The following is a 27,907-nucleotide window of genomic DNA, read 5'->3' on the forward strand; positions in this document are numbered from 1 at the left end:
GTAGGGTGGGACCGACACCTTGTTTTTAGAAAAGACAGTAGGGGGTTGACTGGTACTGTAATTATGTTAGTGTGATTGGTAGTGGTGTATATCTCAGAACTACATGACCAGTTATAGCCCAGATCCTTCATTGTGATCAAGAAACATGTATAGTCAAAAAGAAGAAAGAGACACAGGAGGTTGGACTAAAGAGATGGTTTGGTGATTTTTGTTTTTTTTTTTAATGTGTACTGCCCTGGCAGAGGACCTGAGTCGGATTCACATCACTCCTATCAGGAGGCTCTCAGCAAGCTCTAACTGTAGCTCCAGGGTATCTTGATGCCTCAGGCCTCAACAGGCACCGTCACTTTAGCCTGCATACCTACACATAGACACACAATTAAAAATAAAATAAATCTTTTTTTTTTTTTTTTAATGCTATTGAAAGCTGGGCAGTGGTAGAGTATTTAATCCCAGCACTTGGGAGTCAGAGGCAGGGGGGATATCAGTTTTTTTAGGCCAGCATGGTCTAGAATGAGTTCCAGGACAGCCAAGGGCGTGATGAGATGCATTTAAAGTACTTATCAAGCAAGTGTGGTAATCCATAACTGCGCTAAGGGTGTTCTCCATTTTCATTATCATTGCCAGTGTTACCCTACAGTTTCCTTAGCAGATGATTCTTTTCGTTCTCTTTTCTGAATTCACTGCCTTTCTAGCAGCATTTATATGTTGGTAATTTGCCTTCAGGTTACTTCCCCAAAGGATCAGTCACCTGGAGAATTTAGTCCACAACCTGTCAAAAAAACAGGCCTTCAGACCCCACCTACCCAGTTATGAGACCTTGGTACAGGAGATTCACCACTATGTCACCAGCATCGCCAAGGTCACTGCTGTTCAGGACCTGCTCATGCGGCTTCTTCAGGCCCTCCACACAGATGGACCAAAGTCTGCTCAAGTGCTCCAGAATCTTCTAAAGGAAGAGGCCTCTTGGCAGCAGTCACACCAGCAGTTTAGGAAGCGGCTAGTAGAAGAGTATGCCTTGTATCCAGATACTGTGACCCCATTACAGGCTTCCATCTTGCAACTGCAGCATGGCATGAGGCTAGTGGCATCTGAAGTCCATGCCTCCCTCCACAGCAGTGTGATCTGTACAGAACATGTGGAGGCTCTAGCTATGGCCGTGCTAGCTTTCCCGTCTGTGGGCCCCAGCTTCCCTACCTACCATGCTCATGCAGATGCTTTATGCTCAGTGAACTCTGCAGAAGCTCTGCGAGGTCTTGGGAAATTGATGGTCAAACGTGCAGCAAGAAAGGAAGAAGGCAAGAACCAGCAACCTTACCCTACCCGGGAGCAGTTACTGATGAATGCTCTCCTTTATCTGCGCTCACATGTGCTGTGCAAAGGGGAGCTAGACCAGAGGGCCCTTCTGCTCTTTAGACATCTGTGTCAGGTAAGCCAGTCCCTAAGAGGTCTGCCTGCCCTCTCTCCTGAGGGAGCTGCTGTGGAAGAGCATGGTTGGGAAAATGGCTATTTCACTTGTCTGATGCTGTCTCTTTTTTTCCTTTGACTACAAAGTGTGCAAGGGTGGGGTATGCTTTTTTGTTGCTGTTCGGTTGGATTTTTTGAAACAGGGTGTTACTATATCTTTGGCTGCCTTAGCACTCATTATGTAGCCCAGGCCAGCCTCAAACTTACAACATTTATCCTGGATTACCATCTTAAATACTGAGGTTACAGGTGTGTGCTAGCATAGCATTCATGACCAGCTCCCGTCAATCTTTCAAAAGATTACTGAGGCCTTCCTTTCTGGGGCATATTACAGGCATTTTTTTTCTTTTGTAATATGTCTCAGGTTTGCTGTTTGTTTGTTTGTTTTACTTTATAGGAACAGCTTGCTAAAACTTAATATTCTAGCAGTAGTGACTCAGTACTCAACAACAAAAAGAATATGATGGTCAGGGTTAATTCCGGGCTGCCCATGGAGTCTGATTGCCCTTAGATTGCTAGAGCTATAAGATACACAGACACTATAAGACACAAAACATTAATGAGTTCGTCTGCCTAGTATTCAAATTTAATAGCATTTGGTGATGATTCCTACTCACGGTATTATTTATTTGCCATGTGTTTTGTTGCTAATTTTCTACTGTATGTTCATGCCATTAAGTTACTTAATATTTAATTATTTAATATTTTAATTACTATTTTGAAGGGGAAAACAATGTATCTCATAATAATAATGCATCCTTGGGTAACCTAGAGACCAGGATTATAGGACAGAGAATAATGTGTTGGAAGTATAGCTCAGTGGGCAGAGTGCTGACCCAGCACACCACAGGACCTGAGTTTGGTTCCTTGGCACCTCCTAAATCAGGGTGCTTACGCCCAGGCATGCCATCCCCATAGGATGATCATTCCAGACTTCAGACAGTTCTGGCTTACCTGGTTACATGAGACCTTGTCTCAGATTCCGTTAAGTCTTTATCTTTAAAACATTAATAAACTACAGATATGGCTAAACTGTTGTTCTTTAGAAGACCTTGGTTTGGTTTCCACGACCCACATGACCTCTAAATACCTGTAATTCTGGTTCCAGGGGACCCAGTGCCCTCTTTTAGCTTCCCAAAGGCACAAGGCATGCACATGGTACACTTAGATGAACACAGGCAAAATACTCAAACACATCAAGGTAGAATCTTTTAAAAATATAAATGTTTAAACCTACTTCTTAAACATTTAACTTTAAATACCTTTCTTTAATAATAAGTGCACTTTAATATTTGGTGGCGCTGGTCAGTGGTTGCACACGTCTTTAATCCCAGAACTTGGGAGGCAGAGGCAGGTGGATCTCTGTGAGTTCAAGACCAGTCTGGTCTACAGAGAGAGTTCCAGGACAGCCAGGGCTACAGAGAGAGACCCTGACTTAGGGAAAAACAAAATAAAAATAGTTGGTGGCAATTGTCAATTCCAGCGCTTACAAAGAAGAGGCCGGAGGATCAGAAGAAATTCAAGTTCAATTGCAGCTACATAATAAGGCTTTGAAGATATGAGATATACGAGAGTATTTTTTAAAAAGAAAAGGAGGTGTTGGAAAAATGGCTCAGAGACTGAGAGTACTAGTTGCTCTTCCAGAGAACCTGAGTTGAATTGCCAGCACCTGTGTAGTGACTCACAGCCATTCGTAACCCTAGTTCAGGAGTCCTTCTTCCTCCTCTGGGCCTTGTTGGGCACCAGGTACACCCAGTGCACAGGCAAGCAGGCAAAACATACACACATGTTCAATTAAATTTTAATTTAAAAAGACTTAAATAAGGAAACCAAACAACAACAACCACATTTGATAGTGTGTGGTGTCCTTCAATTACTATGTTTTTGTTGTCGGAGACAAGACTTCACTGTAACTCTAGCTGCCTGGAACCTCACTATTTAGATGACTCTGGTTGTCACTTGTAGTTTTTGCCCATCTGAGGACCTAAAGTCTGAGATAGCCGGGTATTCAAGAGTGTCTATTGGGCTGCAGAGATGACTCCGAGGTTAAGAGCACTGACTGCTCTTCCAGAGGTCCTGAGTTCAATTCCCAGCAACCACATGGTGGCTCACAGCCATCTGTAATGGGGTCTGGTGCCCTTTCCTAGTGGGTCTTAAGACAGTATTAAGAGGGTACTCATATACATAAAATAAATAATTCTTAAAAAGAGAGAAAAGAAGTGTCTATCTAGCATAGTCCAATGTTGAACTCTAGATTAGCTGGCCAAAGTGCCCACTGAATGCACCCTTTGTCAACTCCCTTGAACAAAAAGGGCACTAGGATTAGCTGTGCTATAACAGACTTGTAGACCTTTGAGATTATAAAAAGAAGCTAGGAAACTGCTGAAGACCCACAGCTTGAAAGAAAGCTCATCTGCCCTCTGCTACAGGGGCCTTTGTTTCTTAGCTGTTGACTTTTGTTTGGGGCCCATGGAACTTTTATATTGGTAAGAAGCTAAGATTGGTGTGTCCTACGAATGCTTCCTTCTGCCCATCGCCCTTTTCAGGAGATCATCAATGAGTGGGATGAGCAGGAGCGCATAGCTCAAGAGAAGGCAGAACAAGAGAGTAGCCTGTACAGATGCCGGAGCCGGAGCTGCAGGACAGCCCTGAGTGAGGAGGAGGAGGACGAGCTGGAGCTCAGGAAGCTCTTCCCACTGCATGAAAAGGTAGCGGATTGACATCCGCTTTGTCAGTCGTAATGTCACTGTTCTCTTGACAGTTCATTCTCCTCCCCTTCATTTTCTGCTGATGGTAACCAGATGAATTGTCTTATTGCTGTTCAGGACTTTGCAGATATTTTGATGGAGCCAACACTGGAAGAGAAAAGGAGAGCTTCGGATGGGAGAGAAGCAGCCACAGACCCAGCGCTCCTGTCCCAGAGCTCAATGCAGGCGGTGATGCTGATACACCAGCAGTTGTGCCTCAGCTTTGCACGGTCCCTTTGGTACCAGCAGAGTGTGCCAGCACACGAAGCAGAGCACTACCTCAGCCTGTTTTTTTCTTGCTATCAGACTGGAGCATCTCTGCTGACACACTTCTACCATCTGATGGGTATGGAAGTCAAAATGAGATGATGCTGCTCCTGAACACTTAAGATAATGAAATTACCAATTTCTTTTAGTTCCTTATTCCCGTAGCTTAAAAATTGAAGAAATCGATTATAAATTACAGTAATGCAAGTTCTCAGTAGCTTCCTATGAGAAAGGATGTAGACTTGGTGTATGTGGTAGTTTTCCTTGAACTGTTTCCATTTTTTCTATTCATACTTTCCTAACAGGTTCATGGGGGTGTCAGTGAGGTTTCCTTTATTTTTTTAATGGTGCTGGGAGTATAAACCTCATGCCCCACACACCAAGATATGTTGCTTGCCTCTCATTTCATATCTCTTTTAAAACACTCAGCACTTTTGAGACTCATAGAATCTGGTTGTTACCAATTGGTTACATGAAGTTTCCCACATGGTCTCATCAATTACTCCATTGGGAAGAGACTTTAGTCTCAATTAGCTCATTGTTTCTTTATAACTTACTGTTAAACGATCTTTCTGAGCTCACCAACTTTACCACAATCTTGTTCACAGGAGTCGAGATGAATGACCAGCTCTTGGGAAGTCAGCTTTTGGCCTGCACTCTCTCCTCTAACACTCTCTGTGGGGAAGCCACCTCAGACCTGATGATGAAGCCTGATGGGCCCTATGATTTCTACCAGCACCCCAATGTGGCAGAAGCACGGCAGTGCCAGCCTGTGCTTCAAGGCCTTTCAGAAGCTGTCAGTCAGCTGCTACAGGACTGGCCAGAGCACCCTGTACTTGAGCAGGTGGTGTAGCCAGCTAGAAAGAGGGGATTGCCCAGGGGCACAAGCTTTCCCAGAGGCTGTTGTCTCAAACTGTCTCAGGGATGTTGACTTGTACGTTTGTACATAAAAACAAAGGCTTACCTGTAACCCAGTGAGGTTTCCCTCACATGCAGGATGAACACGCCAGTTTTAGCAATTTTATAACAACTCAATATAGAGAATAATAAAATTGTCAGACTCACTATTATTTCCAGGATAAGGCCAGTTATAGAAGGCTTCCCTCACTCGGATTCCACAACCCTGTAAGCTTTCTTCCATGGGGTTTTTAGATGTGAAGTATAGAGTAAAACTTCCTGTTAGGACTCTACACTGTCAGTCCCTGATGACTACTGAAACGCCCAAACTCTTTTTTTAAGCTGCTGATTGTAATGGACAGAATTCGTGGCTTTCCGCTTTCCAGTCCCATCTCCAAACTCCTGAATGGCTTAGAGATCCTTCTGGCAAAGGCACAGGTAAGATGATGCCTCCTTCCCCTTGTTTAGTTTTTGTTACTGGGACAAGATTTCTCTGTTGATATCTATGTTAGAACAGAAAGGTACAGTTTGGTTTAAGGAAAGATTTAAGATTCTTGCTTGGTCTTTCTGAGTTAGGGTGAGGTCAGTGCTAGTGAGCTGATACGCTGGTGAGCAACTATTTGGAGAGTAGGGCCTAAAGGCCAGGACCCCAGGAGTTCACTATGCTAGGACGACCTGCCTGGCCTGCAGCCATTCTCCAAGCTGTCTGCTGTCCTCCTACTTGACAGGAAGTAGTCAGCTGAATTTATTCAAAGATAAAGAGCCAGCAGCAGGAACTCTGACATTCACAAACTGTGCTTGGGTTTTGTGTTGTTTTTTTTGTTTGTTTGTTTGTTTTTTTGGCGTTTTTTTTGTGCCTGCCCCTAACTTTGGCTTTGTTGGTGTTGTATCACATAACCATTTGTTGCAATTGCTAAAGTTCTTATGGGACCAATAGTCTTCTCTGAAGGAAAGTCCAAGATGTTACTGAGGGAAAAGAAATGACTAAGGTGTTCAGTGATTGTGAAGACCAGTCTCTGTTTCTTTAGGATTGGGAGGAGAATGCAAGTCGAGAATTGTCTTTGCGGAAACATCTCGATCTTGTCAGTCAGATGATCATTCGGTGGCGCAAGCTGGAGCTGAAGTGAGTGCCCTTTCCCACCTGCCTGACCCTGGGTTATGTCTTAAAATGGCAGCTACAGCATATGCTTTAGCTATGAGTTTAAAGCAAGCACTAAACAGGCTATACAGTCTTACAGTTCTAATTAAATAGCTTAGACATTCTGAGGCAGCAAATCAATTGTGAATCTGTGATTTCAAATGAGTTTACCTAAATGTTTCCACTGCCTTTTTTTTTTTTTTTCCTTTAAAACCCATCCCTCTGGTCAGCTGCTGGTCGATGAGTTTGGATAATACCATGAGGCGCCATACTGAGAAATCCACCAAACACTGGTTTTCCATCTATCAGATGCTAGAGAAGCACATGCAGGAACGCACAGAGGAGCAGGAAGGTAAGGCGGGCAACTCGTGTGGGGTCTAGAGAACCAGCCACATCATAAAGTTATGCCATTCTATGTATCCAGGAACTAATAATTCAGTGTATATTGTCTTGGTATAAGTGATAGTTAATATCAAAAGCAGCTTCCTAGCAATGTGAGTGCATCTAATACATAACTTACACACAGGTTTATGTGGAAGTCAATCCTTGTAAACATGATTTTGTTTCAGTTTGATGTGGTACCTACCTACTGGGTCTTCCTTCCCAGGGTTTGGTTCCCTGTATGCGTTTTAGGGATGGGAAGGATGGTTGAAAGTACATGTGTGGGTTGCTCTCTGTGTCTCTAAAGATGACAAGCCAATGACGCTGATGTTGCTGGTGAGCACATTACAAGCATTTATTGAAGGCTCTTCCCTGGGAGAATTCCATGTGCGACTCCAGATGTTGCTGGTTTTCCATTGTCACGTCTTGCTGATGCCACAGGTTGAAGGAAAAGGTGAGGATTGTCCCTCACTTATGATGCACTGTTGTTTGTTTTGAGGCCCCGCCTCACCGTGAAGCTGTGACTTACCAGGAGCTTGTGCCTAAGGGTGAGCTCCATGTAAAACTGCCGTCAGTGTCCCTCCCAGCAGGTTAGAGTTAAGTCACCACCGTAAATTCAGTGTATATAGTACGTGAGCAAGATGCCATTTTCTAATATAAGCATAGTGTCTGCTGATTTTATGAGTTTTTGACAAAGAGTTTTAAGGATTGGTCTAAAGAGATTCTTGGTATATCATCTGCAAGGAAAAAAATGGCAGTAAATCTGCTAGAAGCTGGAATGAAAATTAGGGCAGCTTTGACAACCTGCATTTTTGAGGGGTGCTGAGCTCAGACAGGTTTTAACGAACCTGGCTGGAATGTGCCATAATTTTATGGTGTGGGTGGTAAGGAAGGCTCAGGCTAGCACAGAAGCACATACAGTGGATGTAGCATGTTTCTTTTTCATTTCTTCCAGATTCACTTTGCAGTGTTCTGTGGAATTTGTACCATTTTTACAAGCAATTTCTTGACCCGGTCCAAGCTAAAATTGTGGAACTTCGCTCCCCCATAGAAAAAGAGCTTAAAGTAAGATGAGTAGTTGTCATAATTACCCTTTAAAGAACAAAATCACCTAATTCTTTTTCTTTAGTTCTGTCCTTTGATCCTTCTAGTAGTGAGGTGAGAGACAAGGCTGTAGAAATTTATTGGAGAGCTGCCACAGGAAAGGCTGTGCTCTGCTGGTCTTCCCCAGGTCCTTTGTCTACGTCAGAAGTGTGCCATAATATATGGGGCATATGCCATGGAACCCTTAGGGCATGGAGAGTCCTCTGTTTTTAATACTTTAGTGATAAGTAGAGTTGAAGAACCAACACCGACACGAGGAACATGACTAATTTCGATTTTTAAGCTGGAGTGCTTATCAAATAAGTTATTGATAGTAACATCACCCTTTTTGATTGATTTGAGGCACATAACATGGTTCCCCTTTTATTCTTGTACATACTCCCTGATACATGGTCCTGTATTTGGGAAGGGATGGCTTTGGACCTTTGACAAGTAGATAATGTAGGAACAAAGTGGGGAGGGGTTACAAGCTTTGTAAAGCCATTTCCTGGACGCCCTTTATCTTTCAGGAGTTTGTGAAGATATCAAAGTGGAATGACGTCAGCTTCTGGTCCATTAAGCAATCTGTGGAAAAGACACACAGGTAATCTGTCTTTTAAGCCTGGGTGTAACCTTTAAAAACCATAACTAAACCGGGAGCCTGCTGCTACATTATTTTCGTGGCCAGACCTATGCTGCTCTCAAGCTACCACAAACAAATTCTCCTTGCAGGAAAAATGTAGGCCTTGTGCCCACCTGGGGGGCTTGTCGTCTACCTCCCACTAACTGTTTACCTTGAGCAAAGCAACCCTGTTGTGGCTGGCTTCAGTTTTCTCTTGTAGAAAAGGTGGGGTGACAGTATTTGGCATATTTTTTCTCCTAAAGATCCAGGATGATTGTGAATACCTAAAGAGATCGGTGTAGCTATAGCTGTAAAAGATAAAGGGGTGTGTGTGTGTGTGTGTGTGTGTGTGTGTGTGTGTGTGTGTGTGTGTGTTTGCACACGCCCACATTATAATTCTTTGCTTTCAAAATCCATTAAAATGGTGTGTTTTTAACCTTACACCTGTTATTTCATGAGATCAGGACCCTCTTTAAATTCATGAAGAAATTTGAAGCTGTGCTGAATGAACCCTGTCAGTCATGTCTGGTAGAGAGCAACAAGGAAGAACAGCCTGACTGTTTGCCAAAGCCAACAGAGGAAGCTACAATGGAGACATCACCCATTCAGGCTCTGAACAGTGCACTGAGGGAGACCCTGTTAGCACAGCCAATAGCATGGCAGGTACAAGCTTGTGGGGTGGTGCAGATTTAATCCCAAGGCACTAAAGCCAGATATATATCAGGTTAAGAGATGCACTGGGAACTAGCTTAGCAGCGTGTTTTCCTTAGTTGGATCCATATAGCATTTGATTGTTTGCCTCGCTGTGCTACAGAATTAGGCAGAAACCATGAACTTATAACAGCCGGGCGCTCGCAGGTAACCTGATTGCTGTGAACTCCTGCTGACTTTGAAATCTTAGAACACCACATAAAGGGTAAAAGGAGAGAGTCAATTTACTGTTCATTCTGTCTTGATAAGTTCAGACTTCATGACTTGCTAGGTCAGTCACATACAAAGAAATAGTCCGGGTTTCTCTGTCTTAAAACTAGATTAAAGGCATGTGCTACCGGTGGCCATAATTCGGGTTTTTAAACATCCACATATATGTGCTTGTTTCTACTCCCGAGATGATAACTTTATATTTGCTGTGTGTAGAGGAAGAGGGGGAGAGGTTGACTTAAATTTAGTGTCCATTGAGTTAAAAATGTTACTCAGTTCTTGGCAGTAAAATTAACCTGTACTGTGTCAAAGCCTTCAGGTACAGAACAGTGCCAGGATGCTGTTGGTCCTTTGTCTATGGAGGGAGAACTTCTACGTCGATTGCCACGACTCTCAAAACGAATGAGGAAAGTGTGCCTGATATTTATGAAGGAGAGTCCCCTACCTCACCTAGTGGAAAGCCTGGACCAGTTCACTGGTGAGCGTTAATAGCCAGGGTAAAAGTGGGAAAGTGGGACTTACTCTGTCCCCCATGGCCTCTGATGGCTGGCAATGTAGGACCTGTGTCATTTTTGACATCTCGTACAGTATTTAAACAAGTATGCTAAAAATCAAAGCACTAAGACCGAGGCCTGCTAATAACACAGTATCATAAATTCATCCCTCCATCCTCACAAGTACATTGCCTTTGATCTTGGTTGGTTGTGTCTTTCTCTGTTGTCCAGTTGGTCTCAAACTCTGGGATTTCAGTGACTTCCTGCCTCAGCATCTACATGGAAGTTCCAGGGGATCCAGCCCTTCCTCTGGCCTGCAGGCCCCAGACACACAGTGTTCACAGGCGTGTGCAGGCAAACACATAGACACATAAAATTAAACATTTTTAAAACAAAAGTTATTTGATTAGAAGCTAGGTATGGTGAGGCACATTCAGGAGTCAGAACTTGGTGATTCTTTGAGTTCAAGGCCAGCTACATATGGGGGTTTGAAGGGGTTGTTGTACTGGAGCTGCAGATAAGTGCCTCTGAAGTTGTATAGATTAAGAGAGAATTAGCAAATACTAGTTATAAGGAAGGAACCAGGTTACAATTACCAGAAATTCCACTCAGGTGATTAAAGTTCATGCTGTAATAAACCGCACAGTTGGTACTCATTCAATAGGTTTTTTGTTTGATTGATTTGTTTTATATTGGTTTGTTTTCAAGAGTTACTGAAGCTAAGAGATCTTTACCATTTTCATGCGTTTTACAAGTGTAGCTCAAGGACAGTGGGTTAAACATTTGTCAAATGTGAGGGGCTGTTGAGAGTTCAAGTGAAAGACAGCAGGAGCAAATGTGCACGAGTTAGTAAGGAAGGCCTTGGGATTTTATTTTTTCCCTATAGGTGGAGTGATTTCCTCTGTAAGTGAGCTGCAAAGCTTAACGGTGGATCCCTCTGCTGAGAAGGAAAAGCAGCACTCAGAAGCCAAGCACATTCTCATGCAGAAGCATCGAGCTTTATCAGACCTCTTTAAACACCTTGCAAAAATTGGTAAGGGTTGCTCTGAGATACTATAAAGTAGAATGAACTCTCCTTTTAAAGTTTTAATATGTTTGTGTTCACATGTGATATGTACGGGTGCTCGTGGAAGCCAGAAAAGAAAGCCTCTTCCCCTGGAGTTGGAGTCACAGGCAGTTGTGGACTGCTGTATAGAGACATGCTAGGAACTGAACTGAGTCATCAGAAGGAGCAGCGAGTGCTCTAACCACCTAGCCAATCTTCATGCTGGTAACAGGAGTGGCTTGTGGGAAATTTGTGAAACTGTATATAGCAGAGTACTAGGCAGAGTTGTGATATGTCATTCTAAGACTCCAGGCACACATAGGAAAATCCTACAGTGAGCTACTGACCGTACAGTGAACTACAATGAATGTTTTCAGGCTGTGTGGTGAGGTATCGCCGAGTTGATATTTTCTGCTTTCAGCAGTATCTTATACCCTGCTATCATAGAACCACATCAGGGTCACTTAGAGAATCACAGTGAGATGCAGGAACTGATCCTGCTTTAGCTGGTGCATTTGATTGCTGGCCTCACACTCATGATCGATCCTTCTTGACCTCCCACGTGTTAAGAGTGTAGAGATGAACTCTCTTCCCTGGCTACCTAAGCCTATATTTCTGACAGGTTCCTGGAGAGATAGATAAGTCACAAACTTTACTTTGACTAAAAGGGGTGTTAGGGACATAGCCTTTTCTCTCTGAGTTTCTTTGCTTTAATGAGTGCTGTTACTTTCAGGTCTGTCGTATCGGAAAGGTCTTGCCTGGGCCCGTTCAAAAAGTCCTCAGGAGTTGCTCCACCTTCACCCGTTAGATCTCCAGAGCGCATTGTCCATAGTCAGCAGCACTCGGGAGGCCGATTCTAGGTTGGTTTGTTTTTGAATTGTACACTGAGGAAGTCATTAAACTTCCAAGAGAGTTAGAAATTATAGAAAGATCTGACACAATATACTAAGTACTCATTTTCTTCTGCCTTTCCTTCCTGTGTTTGCCCCCTGCTCTGTTGGTTCATGGTGCTGAGTATGTCTTCACTGCGACTGGCAGCTTCCCCTTGGCCTTCTTGCTCTGTTCCTTTGACTCCCTGAGCTCTGCTTACTTGACTTGAACTTACAGCTAGGAATCAATTTCTGGCTCTCTCTCACTTGCTTTCTCATTTCTTCATTCTCTCTGGCTTATCCTGGATCTTACTTTGTAGACCAGGCTGGCTGTCTCTGCGTCTGCTTCCCAGGTGCTGGGAATGCATGAGTAAGTTCTAAAAATACTCAATTTGAGAGCTGATTGATTACCTTTGAGACAGAGCTGCCTGTACTCTGATCAGTGTATGATTTCTGTAAGGGATCTGGATTAGTTGTAATGCTCATTTCTTTGTGGGATTTTAACTTGAGTCAAAAACAGCATTGTAAATGGGGAACTTGTATAGCAACTTTCTAGTTTTTGAGGACAATTTGCCAAATGGGTTTGCTTCCTCATTTGGTCTCCATGTGGCTGTGATTGGGTTGTGCCTCTCTTTTGGACAGAACACGTCTTCCAGTTTACTTTTATCATCTTAGCACCTGTGTGGCCTCATGTTACCCTGTCCCTGCCTGTTACCATTTTGTGCATGTATGTCCCTCGTTTTTCATTCCTGATTAGCCTCTGCTCACATCGGGGTTACATGCTTTACCTTCCACCACCAAATTAATTTATAAGGGTTCCCTGGAGAAAACAGACCATTGCTACTTCTTATACTGGTAATGCTTCCAGTGCCAAGTACCCTCCTCAGATACATGGATTTTAACGGTTGATTCTGGGTTACACCTAAATATTGTCAGAAGTCTTGAGTCCTTGAGATCTTCAGTGGGTAGAAGTTGTGGTTTTAATACAGTAAGTTGCCTGATTTCTTTCCTAGGCTCCTCACAGAAATTTCGTCTTTGTGGGATGGGTGCCAGAAGTATTTTTATCGCTCTCTTGCACGGCTCACCAGGCTTACTGCAGCACTGGCAACTCCTGCCAAGGTAGACTGACACGGGCTGGGGAAAGCATCTGTTCTGTTCAACCATGCATTGTCCCTACCAGGCACTGACACGCTTGTTAAATTTAAATCAGTGTAAGTTAGTGTGGATGCTAGAACATCTTAGAAGTTCCATTACATTCGCCTAGAGGAATACTTTACTCCTGTGAGTTGAGAACAGACCACCACCCCTGTCCTTTTTTTGCTGTTGTACCTCCTTCTTCCTCATGGATGTCAGTGATGTCTAGAAGCTAGTCTGAAAGCCACTATGAATACACTGCTGCTCACCCCCACTATATATGATAAGTTAACCTCTGTTTGAACTATCTTTTGGGGGCTGGAGAGATGGTTCAGTGATTTAAAGGACCCAGGTTCAGTTCCCAGAACCCACATAGTGCCTTATTACTGTCTGTAACTCCAGTTCCTCAAGGGCACCAGACATGTATGTGATACATGCACATACATGCGGGCAAAACACTGAAATAGTCTCCTGGTGGAGCTTCTGGTGTGTGTGTTGGGAGGGCAGAAACTGTCAGCAATGCCTTCAGTGTGCTTTTTCTCTTCCTCCGGCCAGGAAATCGGCATGGGCAACGTTGACAGGTGTAAAGGGTTCTCCGCACACTTGATGAAGCTGCTCATCCGACAGCGTCACTCCCTGACCACACTGACTGAGCAGTGGATCATCCTCAGGTACGCCCTGGCAAGGAGGGCTGTAGCAGATCAGGAAGATCTCTGCAGATTGGCTCAGAGTTGCTTTACATGCTGAGAGGGAAGCCCTCCCACTCCCTGAAGTGAATTTGAGCCCAAAGAGGCAGATAGAGTTTCTCTTGGTCCTACTGCTTCCTTAGATGGCAGACCATGGCACTGCTGGCAAAAACACTCTGTGGAAAAAAAAACTTGTGTAAACTGGGTCTGGAATGAGGACTTTACTGTCATAGACTGGTAGTCAGGAGTGTGTTCTTGGTATGGGGCTCCCTGATCACTGGGACTGAACTAAGTCTATTTCTGTCAGGCTTCTAGATTCCCCCAGGACAGTTTGCTCCTCAGAAGAAAGAGATAATTAAGAGAGTTAGGAAGGCTGTTAGCATCTGTTGAGGGGATTCTTGGCTGGGATTCTTGACTTGTATTCAGTTTGGCCTCTATTTCTCCTCAACTCACTGGGTTTCATTTAGCAAAACAGTACATTTGCAAGGTAGTAAGAGTGAGATCACTTGCAGTGCCATGACTGTTCGCTGTCTAGCAGAGGGCATTAGGCTTCCGCTGATAATGGCATGCGTTTTGAGACCTTTTCTGAGAGACTGAAGAATGTGTTTAATTTAACAAGACATTTTAGTACTGATTTTGGTTTTTTACCTGTTTTCTTAACCTCTGCAAAGAGCATACCTAGGGAACTCTGGCATGTATGCATTCTTGGATGGGTGGGTGCATGCATGCATGCGTGCTCGTGTCTTAAACCTGCCCCCCTGCAGGTGAGTCCTCTCCCACGAAGCTTTATTTCCAGCCCTTCTTATTTTCATTAAAAACTGTACTTTTTTTCGAAGTATTCAAACAAATTTACCCTTTACAAACAACCTGGTGTCATGAATGAAGGTGCCATTGTCTTTTCTCCACATCTTCTGCACAGGAACCTCCTCAGCTGTGTACAAGAGATTCACAGCAGACTGATTGGGCCGCCTGTCTATCCTGTGGCCTTCCCACCTCAGGACAGCGTGCAACAGTGGACAGAGCGACTGCAACACCTGGCCATGCAGAGCCAGATCCTCCTGGAGCAGTTCTCTTGGCTCTTGCAGTGCTGTCCCAGTGTAGGGCCGACTGAAGGCCACAGTGATGCTCCATTTCAGGAGCACCCTTCTGCCTCTCATCTGGAAAAAGTTGATACCAAAGGGCCAATAGCTGGGGCAATGCCAGACTTACTTCCCTCTGCTCTGAGCTACCCATCCCCAGTACCTAGAAGTCAGCTGCCTTCTGGTTGCCGGATGAGGAGACAAGATCAGCTTTGGCAACAGTCAACTGCAGGGTTGACAGAGATGCTGAAAACTATTAAAACGATGAAAGCTGGTGTTGACAAAATTAGGCAGCAGTCTTGTGAGACCCTCTTTCATACATGGTAAGTATATCTGTCTTGACTATTTCTTGCTCGTGCAGACTTCAGTCTTGTGCTAAAATCATGAAAAATTGTGCTTGATCCTGTCACTCAGCCAACCTATATGGTACTTTGACATATATCTACCTGTAAACTTTGAAGCATAACATGTTTGCTGTGGTTTAGAGGGAGAGGGGAATAAGTGTGGCTTTCAACATTGTGATATTTCTGTTGCAGGGAAGATTTTGAAGTTTGCTCTTCTGGGCTGAATTGCCTGTCCCAAGTGTCAGCTCATTTGCAAGGCCTAGCGTCCTTGTTCATTCTTCCAGGGATAGAGGTTGAAAAGACAGATTCACAAATGGCATTAGTTGAAAGCCTGGACTATCTAAGAGGAGAAATCAGTAAAGCCGTAGATGACTTCACTGCCTGGAAAGCACGTCTGTTCATTGCACACAAGCAAGGAGGTGAGGACATAGATGTAAGGTGGTGGGATATCAAGTGCAGATCTGTCCTGATGACACATTCTGTCCTGTTGGAGGTTTGTGCCTTGGAGGAGCGAAGGCTCACCCATTACATTTTCCCTTGGGCTCAAATGCCTGAGGCCGATATGTAAAATAAACCTGGTGTTTGTGCACACCACCATAACTACTATTGCTCTTTTTAAAAAATTTTTTATAACAGTGATATAAAATAATAAGCTCTTAAGTTTATACAGGCAAGGAGTCTGCTGTTTTTTTCCTTGGAGCCAGCACAGGTTGACACAGTGGCTAGCAAATAATAGAGCACTTTCCTTAAAGCCATTCAAAAAGTAACACATGAGTATTACCATTCAAGAGACACCACAGGGAGTGGGTGCTGGCTTTGCTATGTATGTACTGTGTTGCTTACTAGGAAACCAGATGTTGGAGGAAAGCTTTGTTGAAGACTTCTCAGAGCAAGTAGAAAGTGCCATCCGGGCTATTCTCTGCACCATCCAGAACTTGGCAGAAAGAAACAGTAAGAAAGCAGAAGACAGTGCTGCTGACAAGAGACTGCAAGAAGAGGATGGTATGTCTGGAAGTTGTGCAAAAATTAACTTCAGATTTGTTCCGTCAGGCTCTTTGACTAACTAAAGACAGATGTTAGATATAGGCTGCATGAGTAGAGATCTGAAGAAGTTAGTTTTGCTGCTTCTGTGTTTAGGAGGAAAAGAAGAGGAGGCAAGTTTTAAGAGCCTACAGCCAGGACATCTAACAAAACTCTTAGAGGACGACTTCTGGGCCAGTGTGAGCACTTTGCATGTCCAGAAAATCATTTCTTCTGTCTCGGAACTGTTGGAGAGGCTCAAGTCCTGCAGTGAGGATGGCAACACAACCAAGCACAAGGTAACCGTGCTTCTCGGCAGAGTGAGTGCTCCTCAGGGTGAATGAGGAACAGTGGGGTCTTTCACCTCACTCTGAGTGGGGAGAGGGCACTCCCTAGCAGACCCCAGTGCCTACTAGCCCACTGGATTTGTTTTGGTCAGTGATAAGCTCTGAAAAGACTGGGCATTTGCTCTCTGATAGGTGCAAGAGAGCTGGCCAATGAATAAAAACCGTGTTAGGCTCGGTTCACATCCCCATCACATGCTCCTGGGTATGAGCTCTATCAGTAAGAAGCAGTAGTCACAGTGATTAGCCCAGAAAAGCCACTCATTTTGTTTCATTGCATCTAGTGCCAACTTTGGTATATTTGTAGAATTTATTTGTAAATACTTTTTTTTTTTTTAAATGGTGGGCTAAAGAGACAGCTAAGCAGTTAAGAGTGTATATAGCTCTTTTACAGGACGTGAGTTTGATTCCAGTATCCATGTTAGGAGGTAGTGATGATAATGCTGGATATCATAGCTCAGACTTGTTATCCCAGCACTTGGGAAGCCAAAGCAAGAGAATCACCCTGAATCTGAGGCCATCCAGGGCTACTTGGTGAGTTTCAGGACAGCCTGGGCTACACAGTAAGATCCTGCCTCAAAAATAATAGTACTAGTAGTGGTGATGATGGTGGTGGTGGTACCATTCACTGGCTGAGAAGGACAGTGGATGTTGATGGATACACATAAGAGAAAGGTCTCTGAGCGAGGAGATGAGGTTAAAACACATGCTATTTACCATGATGACTCTCAACACATTTCTAAGTCAGGTACCATGCCACTGTCTAGTTCTGAAGCATCCCATCACTCCAAAGGAAGTGCCTCTTAAGCACTGTGATTTGGCATTTGTTTGTCTCAGGTCTTCAGCCAGTCCTGTGGCTTGCTAGTGCGCCTGATACCCATGCTCTGCGGCTTCTCAGACCTTATCCTCTTCTTCCTGACCATATCGCTGGCAACTCACCGGAGTACTGCGAAACTGCTCTCTGTGCTTACCCAGACCTTCACAGAGCTTGCCCTGAAGGTAAGGACTATTGGCATAGAATACCGTGGAATATCACACACAGACATTTCACATCTTTCTGGGCTTGCTGGGCTTCCCCCCCCCCCCATCTTTATTAAATTGGGTTTTTCTTATTTACATTTCAAATGTTATTCCCTTTCCCAGTTTCCAGGCCAAAATCCCCCTAGCCCTTCCCCCTCCCCTTCTATATGGGTGTTCCCCTCCCCATCCTCCCCCCATTACCGCTCTCCCCCCAGCAATCACCTTCACTGGGGGTTCAGTCTTGGCAGGACCAAGGGCTTCCCCTTCCACTGGTGCCCTTACTAGGCTATTCATTGCTACCTATGAGGTTGGAGTCCAGGGTCAGTCCATGTATAGTCTTCGGGTAGTGGCTTAGTCCCTGGAAGCTCCGGTTGGTTGGCATTGTTGTTCATATGGGGTCTCGAGCCCCTTCAGCTCTTCCAGTTCTTTCTCTGATTCCTTCAACGGGGGTCCCGTTCTCGGTTCAGTGGTTTGCTGCTGGCATTCGCCTATGTATTTGCTGTATTCTGGCTGTGTGTCTCAGGAGAGATCTACATCTGGTTCCTGTCAGCCTGCACTTCTTTGCTTCATCCCTCTTATCTAATTGGGTGGCTGTATATGTATGGGCCACATGTGGGGCAGGCTCTGAGTGAGTGTTTCTTCTGCCTCTGTTCTAAACTTTGCCTCCCTATTCCTTCCCAAGGGTATTCTTGTTCCCCTTTTAAAGAAGGAGTGAAGCATTCACATTTTCGTCATCCTTCTTGAATTTCATGTGTTCTGTGCATCTAGGGCAGTTCAAGCATTTGGGCTAATAGCCACTTATCAATGAGTGCATACCATGTGTGTTTTTCTGTGATTGGGTTACCTCAGTCAGGATGATATTTTCCAGTTCTATCCGTTTGCCTATGAATTTCACGAAGTCATTGTTTTTGATAGCTGAGTAATACTCCATTGTGTAGATGTACCACATTTCTGTATCCATTCCTCTGTTGAAGGGCATCTGGGTTCTTTCCAGCTTCTGGCTACTATAAATAAGACTGCTATGAATATAGTGGAGCATGTGTCCTTGTTATGTGTTGGAGCATCTTTTGGGTATATGCCCACTTGCTGGGTTTTTATGATAGACTCAGAAATACCAGGAGGTGGTCTGTGTCCTTGTTGGTTTAGGGTTTGGCTCGAATAAGATGTTAAAACTAGCAAATCCCTGTCTTGACCAAGGGGGCTATCTAAAGGCTGTTGCCTTCTCTCTCTCTCTCTCTCTCTCTCTCTCTCTCTCTCTCTCTCTCTCTCTCTCTCTCTCTTTTTCCTTCTTTTCTTTTCTTTTTTTCGGAGCTGGGGACCGAACCCAGGGCCTTGTGCTTGCTAGGCAAGTGCTCTACCACTGAGCTAAATCCCCAACCCCTGTTGCCTTCTCTTAAGTCAGCCTTTCCTCCCTATCCACTTGAGATGTCTCTTAAGCTAGACTTAGAAGATAGATCTTAAGGCTGTTATAAGTTTGATTACGATTAAATGATGATAAAAGGACTTTTGGTGCTAAAGAGGAGAAAGTTGCTCTTTCATTAAGATACATATAATACTGTGAAAAGCAGCAGAGCAGTAGATTGTAGGCCTGCCTTTGATTAGGAGTTGGTGAAATCTAGCAAACATGGTGTGAGGTAGAAAGTACAGATCTTAGACCCAAGTTGGACACTGTCCCAAGTGGATATGATGACTCTACTTACTAGTGTTTTTATGAACACCACCATCAAATGACTTGAAAGAGTTTTCTTTGATTTCTTCCTTAGTATCCTGATATCTTTTTCAACTAAGTACAATACAAAATAAAAAACAGGAGTCTGGACTTGTAAACTCTTAAAAATTCTTAGCCTCTAAAGTCCTAGCTAGAAAGTGGGAAGCTCTCCCGGGGTCTCATATCCAGAGGATAAGTGTGTGCATCTATTGAGTGATGGCTTAGTCTTCAGATTGGCCCATCTTTTTCTGGTTACTTCTTAAGAAAGCTATGCAGAAGATGATGAAAGCAGATGCACAGTGGCAGAGGTGCCTTTGTGTCCATCTCGGTGTCTGCTAGCAGGCCTTGGCCTGAGCTCCATAGCAGCTGGGCCGTGTGGTGGCTGTCAGAATTTCTGTCCTGTGTGGATGCACCCATCTGCCTATAGCTGAACATACTTGTTAAAATAACAAGTCTGGTAGGTGAGAGGACTTGCCAACCAAGCCTGACAACCTAACTTCAATTCTTGAAACCCATGTGGTAGAAGGGAAAAGCCAACTCTTACATGTTTACCCACTCGTGCATCATGACATATACACAGCTACCTTTACATACACGCACGCACACACACACACACACACACACACACACACACACACACACGTAAATGAATGCTAGAAAATAATGATAGTGTAGTTCAATAGGAAAATACTTTAGCATTTCCAGTTAGCTTTGTAAAAATGCACACACCTTGAAAATGAGTGCTGAGTGTCTGTCATCCAGCTTCTCTGAGTGGTGCTGAGCTTTCGTGTGGGTATGACACAGGATCTCAGTAGTAGGCTTAGGCTTTAATTAATGCACTGGGTTTAGGGGCTGGAGAGATGGCTCAGCAGTTAAGAGCACTGGCTACTCTTCCAGAGGTCTTGAGTTCAATTTCTGGCAGCTACATGGTGGCTCACAACCATCTGTAATGAGATCTGATGCCCAGTTCTGGTGTGTCTGAAGACAGCCACACTATACTCATATCTATAAAATAAGCAAATAAATAAATCTTTTTTTCTTTTTTAAAGCACTGAGTTCCTAGAAAGCTGTTTCACTGTAGCAAAGTCACAGTGTTGTTCATCTTGGACCTCCAATAATTGGTAGCTTCATTTTTAGTACATTTTCATCCTTGGGCTGACAGATAGCATGTTTCCTGTTAAATAAAATTTCTTTGTAAGAGCCATTACTTTGGGCTGGAAAGGGGGGCTCAGTGGCTAAGAGCACGGACTGCTCTTCCAGAGGTCCTGAGTTCAAATCCCAGTAACCACATGATGGCTCACAACCATCTGTAATAGGATCTGATGCCCTCTTCTTGTGTGTCTGAAGACAGCTATAGTGTACTTATATATAATAAATGAATAAATAAATCTTTAAAGAAGTTTTTTTAAAGCCATTACTTTGAGTATTTTCAAGCTTCTTCCCAAATGAATCAGTTTTGTCACTTGTGATTATAACTGAGCCTGTCTCCTTCAGTAGATGTGTTGTGCCCTCTCCTCAGTGGATGGGTTCTGCTTCTGTTCAGTAGCTTGCTCCTAAGTAACCATTCTAACCATCTTTCTGGTAGATTTCATTCTTGTTTTTGTCTTGGTAACTAAGCATTACTGTGTCCAGAGGCATCTAGCAAAGTTAAGATCTTACAGTCTCAGCTGTAAAACTGCCTGCATGATCCCTGCCAGCTCCAAGGGGGAAAAGAATGTCAGACATCTGCTGCATTTCCAGCACGTTATAACATTTGCTAATAACTCTTTTCCCCTCAAGGGGTTTTGTTTACCTAAAGAACTGATAGAAGATTCAGCAGGAGAGGGAGCAATGCAGTTTCATGACTACGAGGGAGGTGGGATCGGAGATGGCGAGGGCGTGAAGGACGTGAGTGACCGGATAGAAAATGAAGAGCAGGTAGGTTCGCATAGTGCGTGTTTATCAGACCTGTTGGTAGCCAGCATCGTACTGATCTAGGTCGACCTTTGCAGCTCAGCCATTTGTTAGGAGTATAGTCTTGGAAGGATTGACCTTTACAGTTTGATTTGAAATGGGAATTTGCTGATGATTTCTGAAGAGTATTTTGGGGCCTGTGACAATTGGTTTTGTTTGTTTAATTTTAAATTACACTTTATTTTTATTTTGTGCAGGAGTGGGATAAGACATACAGGTGTAAGAGGTCAGGGACAAGTTGAGTTATTTTGTCTGAGTACCTGTCTCAAAAACAAACAAACAAACAAAAAGTTGACACCAATCTAAGTTATTTTTCTTGGAGGGGAAAACTGGAAAGAAATTTTTAAAAATAAACTGATGCTGGTGTTTATGTAATAACTTTGTACTTTTTATTGTTACTTCTAATTTTCTGTATTTCTCTAATATACACAGCCATAGAGTATTTTTCTAAATTAAAATAAGATTTAAAATTTTGGGAAACTAATAGAAAAGTAGAGTCCATTGGAAACATAAGGTAGGATAAAATGTTACTAAGATTCACTAAGTTTTAGCTTACTTAGATATCTTTTAAGGTATTTTTTTTTCATATGTATGGAGGTTTTGTCTTGTTTATGTCTGCACACAGTGCCCTCAGTTGTAAGCTGTCATTTTGGGACTGGCAATCAAACCCAGGTTCTCTGGAGAAGCAGCCAGCACTCTTTACCTGCTAAGCCATTTCTTTCCCCAAGTGCACTGTTCTAATGATCAAAGAGACAAAAAACAAAGAGTAAAGATTTGGATAATAATAAGACTGGTATAGGGGAGAGTGCTGAGTCAGCATGCTCTTAAGGTAGCCCAGGCTAACCTCAAATTTAAACTCTTCCCAAGTTCTGTATTAACAGGTGCTTTTTTTTTTTTTTCCTTTTCATTTTTTGCAACAAAGTCTCTATGTAGTTTTGGCTGGACTGGAATTCTATTTCTATAGTCCGGGCTAGCTTCAGACTCAGTACAGTTCCCCCTGTACCTCTGTCTTGGAAAGTGCTGTGATTAAAGACTTACATCAGCACCCCTGGCAAGAATTCATATTCTTTACAAATATCTCTGGAATACTGATTTGAGGTTTTGGTTGCTTGGTTTGCTTGTTTGTTTAATGATGGTGGTAGTGTTTTTACAATTCTTGTGAAGAAAGCCAAACAGTAATCTGTATTTTCTGATCAGAAAATTAATAAAATAAAATTTTACTCCAGAAACGTGAAGCAAGCCTTCATAAATTACTGCATGTGGCCATCTTTATCAGGTTTCTTGTTTGCTTCTTCTCCTGCTGCAGAGCACTTTCACACTGTTAACCTTGGCCATGTGTATTGTAGAATTGAAGCATCCACAGAGCACAGTGTTCACTGAGGCCCTTACATTTTTTCCCAAAGGTAGAAGATACATTTCAGAAGGGTCAGGAGAAGGACAAGGAGGACCTTGACTCAAAGCCTGATACAAAGGGCGAGGACAGCGCCGTGGAGATGTCAGAAGACTTTGATGGGAAGATGCATGATGGCGAGCTTGAACAAGGTCCGATGTCTTACTTCATCCTCCTTGTTAGACTCGAATTGTTGTGTACAGGCCCTTGGAGGCTCTCAGTAAGGAGCTACTGTAGTGTGTACACCACACTGGTGGCTCACATGGCTGCAGATCCCATCAGCGGCCGTGTGTACCATGACTATCCCTTCTGAGGCAGTGACTTACAAGCACAGTGATCTCCTTTGAGTGAGCCACAACCTTGACTGTGTTGGATGAAGTGACTCAGCAGTCTGCAGAGAAATCCAAAAGACGACCTCTAACAGACTGGCTCTACGTTTGTTTGTACAGGTTTTTTTAGTGTTGTATTTTTTAAATGACTTTTTCCTTAATTGTAAAAACATTATGGAGCTGGGGGAAAGCTGTAAGGAAAAGAAAAAGCAGCTGTCGTGGAAGCAGGAAGACCTGGGTTCAGAGCCTCAGACTCAGATGAGCGTCTATAATCCCAGCTGTCCTAGGGACGGCTAGGACAAACTCCAGAAGCTGATAGGCAAACTAGACTTATACAGTAGAAAGCCAAACCCTGTCTCATGAATTGAAAAACAAAGACTGACACCTGTGGTTTTCCTGAGCACACACCTACACTCAAAAACATGCACATAGACACACAAGTAATTAAGTAATATATATATTCTTACTAAACTATAAGAATAAGACAAATTTGTGACATATAGGCACCCACATAGACCATACTCAGTTCTCTAGTTCACTTTCATTTTGTCTTTAACGTGAGTACCTCATTGTAAGCATGTGACAATATTACTTTTATAGCACATCATTACCTGTCATGTTGTGCCGTAATTCAGCATGTATATAATTACTGACAAACAGAAACTTTTAACTTGAAATATAGTGTTTTATTTTAAGCGCAGGTCTTACAGAAATGAGCGCTAATTTACAGTATAAGAAATGTATACATTCTTGCCAATGAAACATGAGTAAACCCATCACCAAAGGAGGCAAAAGAAGGAAAGAAATTCCCATTAATTGTACATGTGGTGCATAGTGAAGTATTTGAACAAAAATAGTGAAATGTTCTAGAAAAGATTGGGGAATACTTGTCTGTTACTTCATAGATCTGAATTGCAGCTAAACCTGAATTTGGGTGCTAGTGTCCTCCCAGCATCAAAACCAGACATCCAGACAGCTCTTCTTACTGCTTATTCACAGCTGAAAGTCCTTTTTCCTTCAGATGTTTTGCAAAGCCTGATAGAAATACTTGGCATCTGCCCATAGTGCTGTGTAGAAACAGGCAGTAGATCCTAATGACACGTTTTTCTGGGAAGCATCTTTGCCTTTTCACATGCAGACCTGGGTCTGTGGGGTGTCGGCCTAACTAAGTGTAGCATGCTTCCTTTCAGAAGAGGATGATGAGAAGTCTGACAGTGAGGATGGAGACCTGGATAAGCAGATGGGCAATCTCAATGGCGAGGAAGCTGACAAACTAGATGAGAGGCTTTGGGGAGATGATGAGGAAGAAGATGAAGACGATGACGGTAAAGGTGAAGAAGCAGGACCAGGGATGGATGAGGTAATTACGAGCCCTGATCCCAGAGTTCCCAGGCCCTGACTGAGGAGCTGCTCCTCCAAGGCCCTGCTGTCTCCTGCTGTGCCTTTTCTTTGTTTTTCTTCTCTTTCTTCTATCTCTGCTTTTTCTCTTAACCTCATATTCAGGGTGTACAGCAGTATGACCTAAGTTTCCACATGAGTTGTTATGCTGTGGAGAAGAGAGCATCCATGCCAAGCCAATTTTCCCCATGCAGCTACATCCCCAGGTCTAGCTGAGACTGGCAGGGTGGGGCAGGCATGTGGAAGCAGAGTATGTCTGTCCATCAGACCCACTCTCAGCCCTGTCCTTGCTGCTCTCGGAGCAGACTGAGGCAGTTATCTCTACATCAGGAATAGCAGTGCCCTGTCTGCCGATTATCTGGACCACTTGGGCCAGTCAGCAGAGTCATCTGTATCTAAGGGCTAGAAAACTGTCTCCTAGGTGAATTTTCTTTATTTCTTAATTCATTTAGGAAGATTCTGAACTTGTTGCTAAAGATGACAACTTGGATGCTGGAAATTTGAACAAAAATAAAAAACATCAAGGTGAGGAGGAAGACTCGGAACCTGAAGATGTTGAACAAGGCCAAGAGAAAATTAATGAACAGATGGACGAGGTAATGCGCCTTTGGTGGAGTTTCACCTCCTGACTTCATCACTTCCTTTCTTGTATTTTATAGAAGAGTGCATCAGAGCCAGGCACGGTAGAATGCACTATTGTAATCTTAGCATTCAACATGGTGAGGCAGGAGGATCATGAATTCCCATCCAGCCTGAACTGCATAGTTAAAGAAGGGGCTCACAACATTTTGTTAATGTATCTTAGCATTTCTGCTAATGTGCTGTTTGGCTTAACTATGTTTTAAAAGCTAAGATCTGTGGTCCTTTATTTCCTGTCATAAGTTTTGAGTTTTAACATTAAGTAACAGAGAGCTTATTACCCTTAGAGGTACAGAGAAAAAGAAATTTGAAGTTCTAACATGAAAGACTGAAAAGTACTATTAAATCACTAAAGTGTGACCGTAATATTAAGAAATCCTAGCCTTTGGCTTTATGAGGTTTTTCTTGTCCCTATTCTCTTGTTGTGCCTAAAGAGGGAATATGATGAGAGTGAGGTAGACCCTTACCATGGCAGTCAAGAACAGCTTCCAGAGCCTGAGGCCTTGGACCTTCCAGATGACTTGAAACTTGACAGTGAGGACAGAAGTGCTGGCGAGGACACAGACAATGAGGAGGCAGAAGGTACGTCTTTCGGGACACCCATAGCTAGGGGTCATTGGCAATGGCAGTACTGATTTCTTTTTGGCCAGTGGCATGACAAGACCAGAAATAAACCTCCAACACATAGGCCGGTATACCTGTCTTCTGTTGTCACTTCCCATCCTTCATTTTGCATGGCCAAGGACTGGTGATGTTTATCATGTACACCTCTTTCTCCAAAGCCATTAATTACCGTGTTCCTGTCTGGTGGGTCGATGTACATTCCAGGCAGTCTTGATCTGTCAAGGCTCTTACGCAGCTCTTCTGCAGAAACAATGGTTTTAGCTGTTCATGATAATGGAGAGTGAGAGCAAAGAACCCTAAGAGAGTCACACCTACAATGACAGTAACCTGAGCCTCGGCTACCCATTTCATCCCTAAGGATTCCTCTGAGGATGATAGGAAATTCTCATTGAAGGGCCTGAGGCTGACCAACCTCACAGAAAGGTGCTAGACAGCCTCACTGATTTGACTGACTTACATCCTTAGGAGAGAGAGCTGTAATTTTTAGATATATATGTTGAGACCAAAAAAAGTAAGTTAAAAAGAATGACCTAAGACCATGTATATAAACGTCTTAGTTTTGGAATCTGACTTTAATCCTAGTTCCAGCAACCAAGCATACATAAATATAGATTAAATCTGCTAAGAGCACAGTGTCCTATCTTCCTTAAAATATCCATTTTATTTAGGCTCATTTAGATTAGTATGTATGAGCCAAAGAACAGATTATGTTACTGGCTATAATAGCTTTCTAAAATGTCCAAAGTGTAGATACTCTTCTGATAAATGAAACGCGGAGCCTTGTGGAGATAGCTCAGTCCCTGAAGTGCTTGCCTTGCAAGCATGAGGACTTGCGTTAAACCTCAGCGTCCACGTGGATCTGGCTGCATCTGTCCCCATACCACATGCATGCCCAAATAAAATGTTTTTGTAGCCACCTTCCAGATTAAGAATTCAAGAATTTTAAAAATTGTTGTTTTGATCAGAAGAGAATCCTTTGGAGATCAAAGAGAAAACAGTAGATATGGAAGAAATAGACCGTGAGGTTGAAGAGCCAGACGCTGCTCAGAGCGAGGGCGAACGTCCACCTGCGCCCGACGAAGGCCCCGGGGAAGGCGAGGAGAGTATGGACACAGGAGCTGATGATCAAGACAAAGATACAGCCAGCCATGCAGAAGAGCAAGAGGAGGAGGAGGAGGGAGAGGAGGGAGAAGAGGAGGAGGAAGAGGAAGACAGGGCCGCCACTGATGGAAGTGGAGAGAGTGGTGTCAGCCCTGTTGACAAAGATCTTCAGCCTCAGGTAATACGGGTTGTGGAGCTTTTCTTGTATTAAAAGCAATAGGGAAAACACTTCATGCCAGCAGAATCTTTGGTAAGGTATTTCTTTACCACTACAAAGTTTTATGTTTTACTTGAAAACCCTCTCCTAACCAGTCTCCTTCATACAGAGTCCCTGCCCCCCACTAACCTTAGCAAGGAGTGAGGCAGGCATCTTTTTCCAGGTAGGCACCCTTGTGTTCATCCCCCACAGCATGTTTGTTTTTTCTGTGCAGAAGGAGGAAGAGGAGGGGGAGAAGTCTGATGCTGAAGAGCAAGTGCCAGAGGCCACAGAGAGAAAGGAGCATGACTCCTGTGGGCAGACTGGAGTGGACAATGTGCAGAGTGCACAGGCCGTGGAACTAGCTGGGGCTGCACCGGAAAAGGAGCAGGGGAAAGAGGTGATGGATCTCCATGCTCGTCTGACTGTCTGTCAGATAACATATTTTCTTCAACAAGTGTGATTTCCACTGTGTTCTTTTGTTTTCATTTGCTGATGTATAAAGAATCATCTCTCCTTGGAGAGGGTGGTTGTTTCCTCTGTGTATGTGCTTCTTAGGAAACTAAGAATATGTTGTAGACTGTGTTTGAGTGATGACCTTATTAAGAAAAGTTAATAGATTTAAAGTTCTATGGGAGCCTCAGATTTATGTTATTTTTCAAAGAACTTGCAAGAATAGAAAGGTCAAATTTGGGCTTCTTGGACAACCCTATACCTATAATGGTGTTTGACTTTTCTCTGCTGTTTGCTGGGCTTCTAAATGTTTTAATTTCACAAAGAAATGACTTCTCTCTTGACCTAATAGTAATATGTTCTAATGGCAGCACTTCAAGCTGTTCTGTCTGCCTGTCAGAATAAGACCCTATGTTCCCTTAGACAAGGAACTGATCAGAGCAGTCAGGGCCCAGCAGTGGGTCAGTATTGTGCTGCTGTGTGCCAGCAGGACTGTATTAGCACTGGAATTCTGCATCAGCAGGTATACAGGGAGGTAGCCCACTGAAATTAATAGAA

At 43.5% G+C, this 27,907-nt stretch overlaps 1 protein-coding gene across 3 annotated transcripts in view; it reads left to right on the forward strand.

Annotated features, from left to right (window-relative positions):
* Nucleotides 1–27,907, forward strand: part of Mdn1 (midasin AAA ATPase 1) — a 130,536-nt gene that overhangs the window by 90,345 nt on the left and 12,284 nt on the right. The window contains exons 63-90 of one of the 3 annotated variants that reach the window (XM_087549665.1): nucleotides 727–1,429; nucleotides 4,014–4,175; nucleotides 4,293–4,560; nucleotides 5,090–5,325; nucleotides 5,721–5,816; nucleotides 6,407–6,501; nucleotides 6,747–6,868; nucleotides 7,205–7,351; nucleotides 7,853–7,962; nucleotides 8,511–8,584; nucleotides 9,067–9,265; nucleotides 9,836–10,001; nucleotides 10,904–11,050; nucleotides 11,796–11,922; nucleotides 12,945–13,050; nucleotides 13,621–13,736; nucleotides 14,671–15,153; nucleotides 15,367–15,593; nucleotides 16,021–16,176; nucleotides 16,312–16,493; nucleotides 17,376–17,537; nucleotides 21,046–21,183; nucleotides 22,623–22,761; nucleotides 24,132–24,298; nucleotides 24,789–24,932; nucleotides 25,410–25,557; nucleotides 26,565–26,878; nucleotides 27,132–27,296. In XM_087549665.1, coding sequence (XP_087405791.1) covers nucleotides 727–1,429; nucleotides 4,014–4,175; nucleotides 4,293–4,560; nucleotides 5,090–5,325; nucleotides 5,721–5,816; nucleotides 6,407–6,501; nucleotides 6,747–6,868; nucleotides 7,205–7,351; nucleotides 7,853–7,962; nucleotides 8,511–8,584; nucleotides 9,067–9,265; nucleotides 9,836–10,001; nucleotides 10,904–11,050; nucleotides 11,796–11,922; nucleotides 12,945–13,050; nucleotides 13,621–13,736; nucleotides 14,671–15,153; nucleotides 15,367–15,593; nucleotides 16,021–16,176; nucleotides 16,312–16,493; nucleotides 17,376–17,537; nucleotides 21,046–21,183; nucleotides 22,623–22,761; nucleotides 24,132–24,298; nucleotides 24,789–24,932; nucleotides 25,410–25,557; nucleotides 26,565–26,878; nucleotides 27,132–27,296 — 5,299 coding nt within the window. 3 annotated transcript variants of the gene reach the window in all.

The sequence above is a fragment of the Rattus norvegicus genome, chromosome 5 (assembly GCF_021556685.1).
Source record: "Rattus norvegicus strain SHRSP/BbbUtx chromosome 5, alternate assembly SHRSP_T2T, whole genome shotgun sequence".
NCBI classification, from domain to species: Eukaryota; Metazoa; Chordata; class Mammalia; order Rodentia; family Muridae; genus Rattus; species Rattus norvegicus.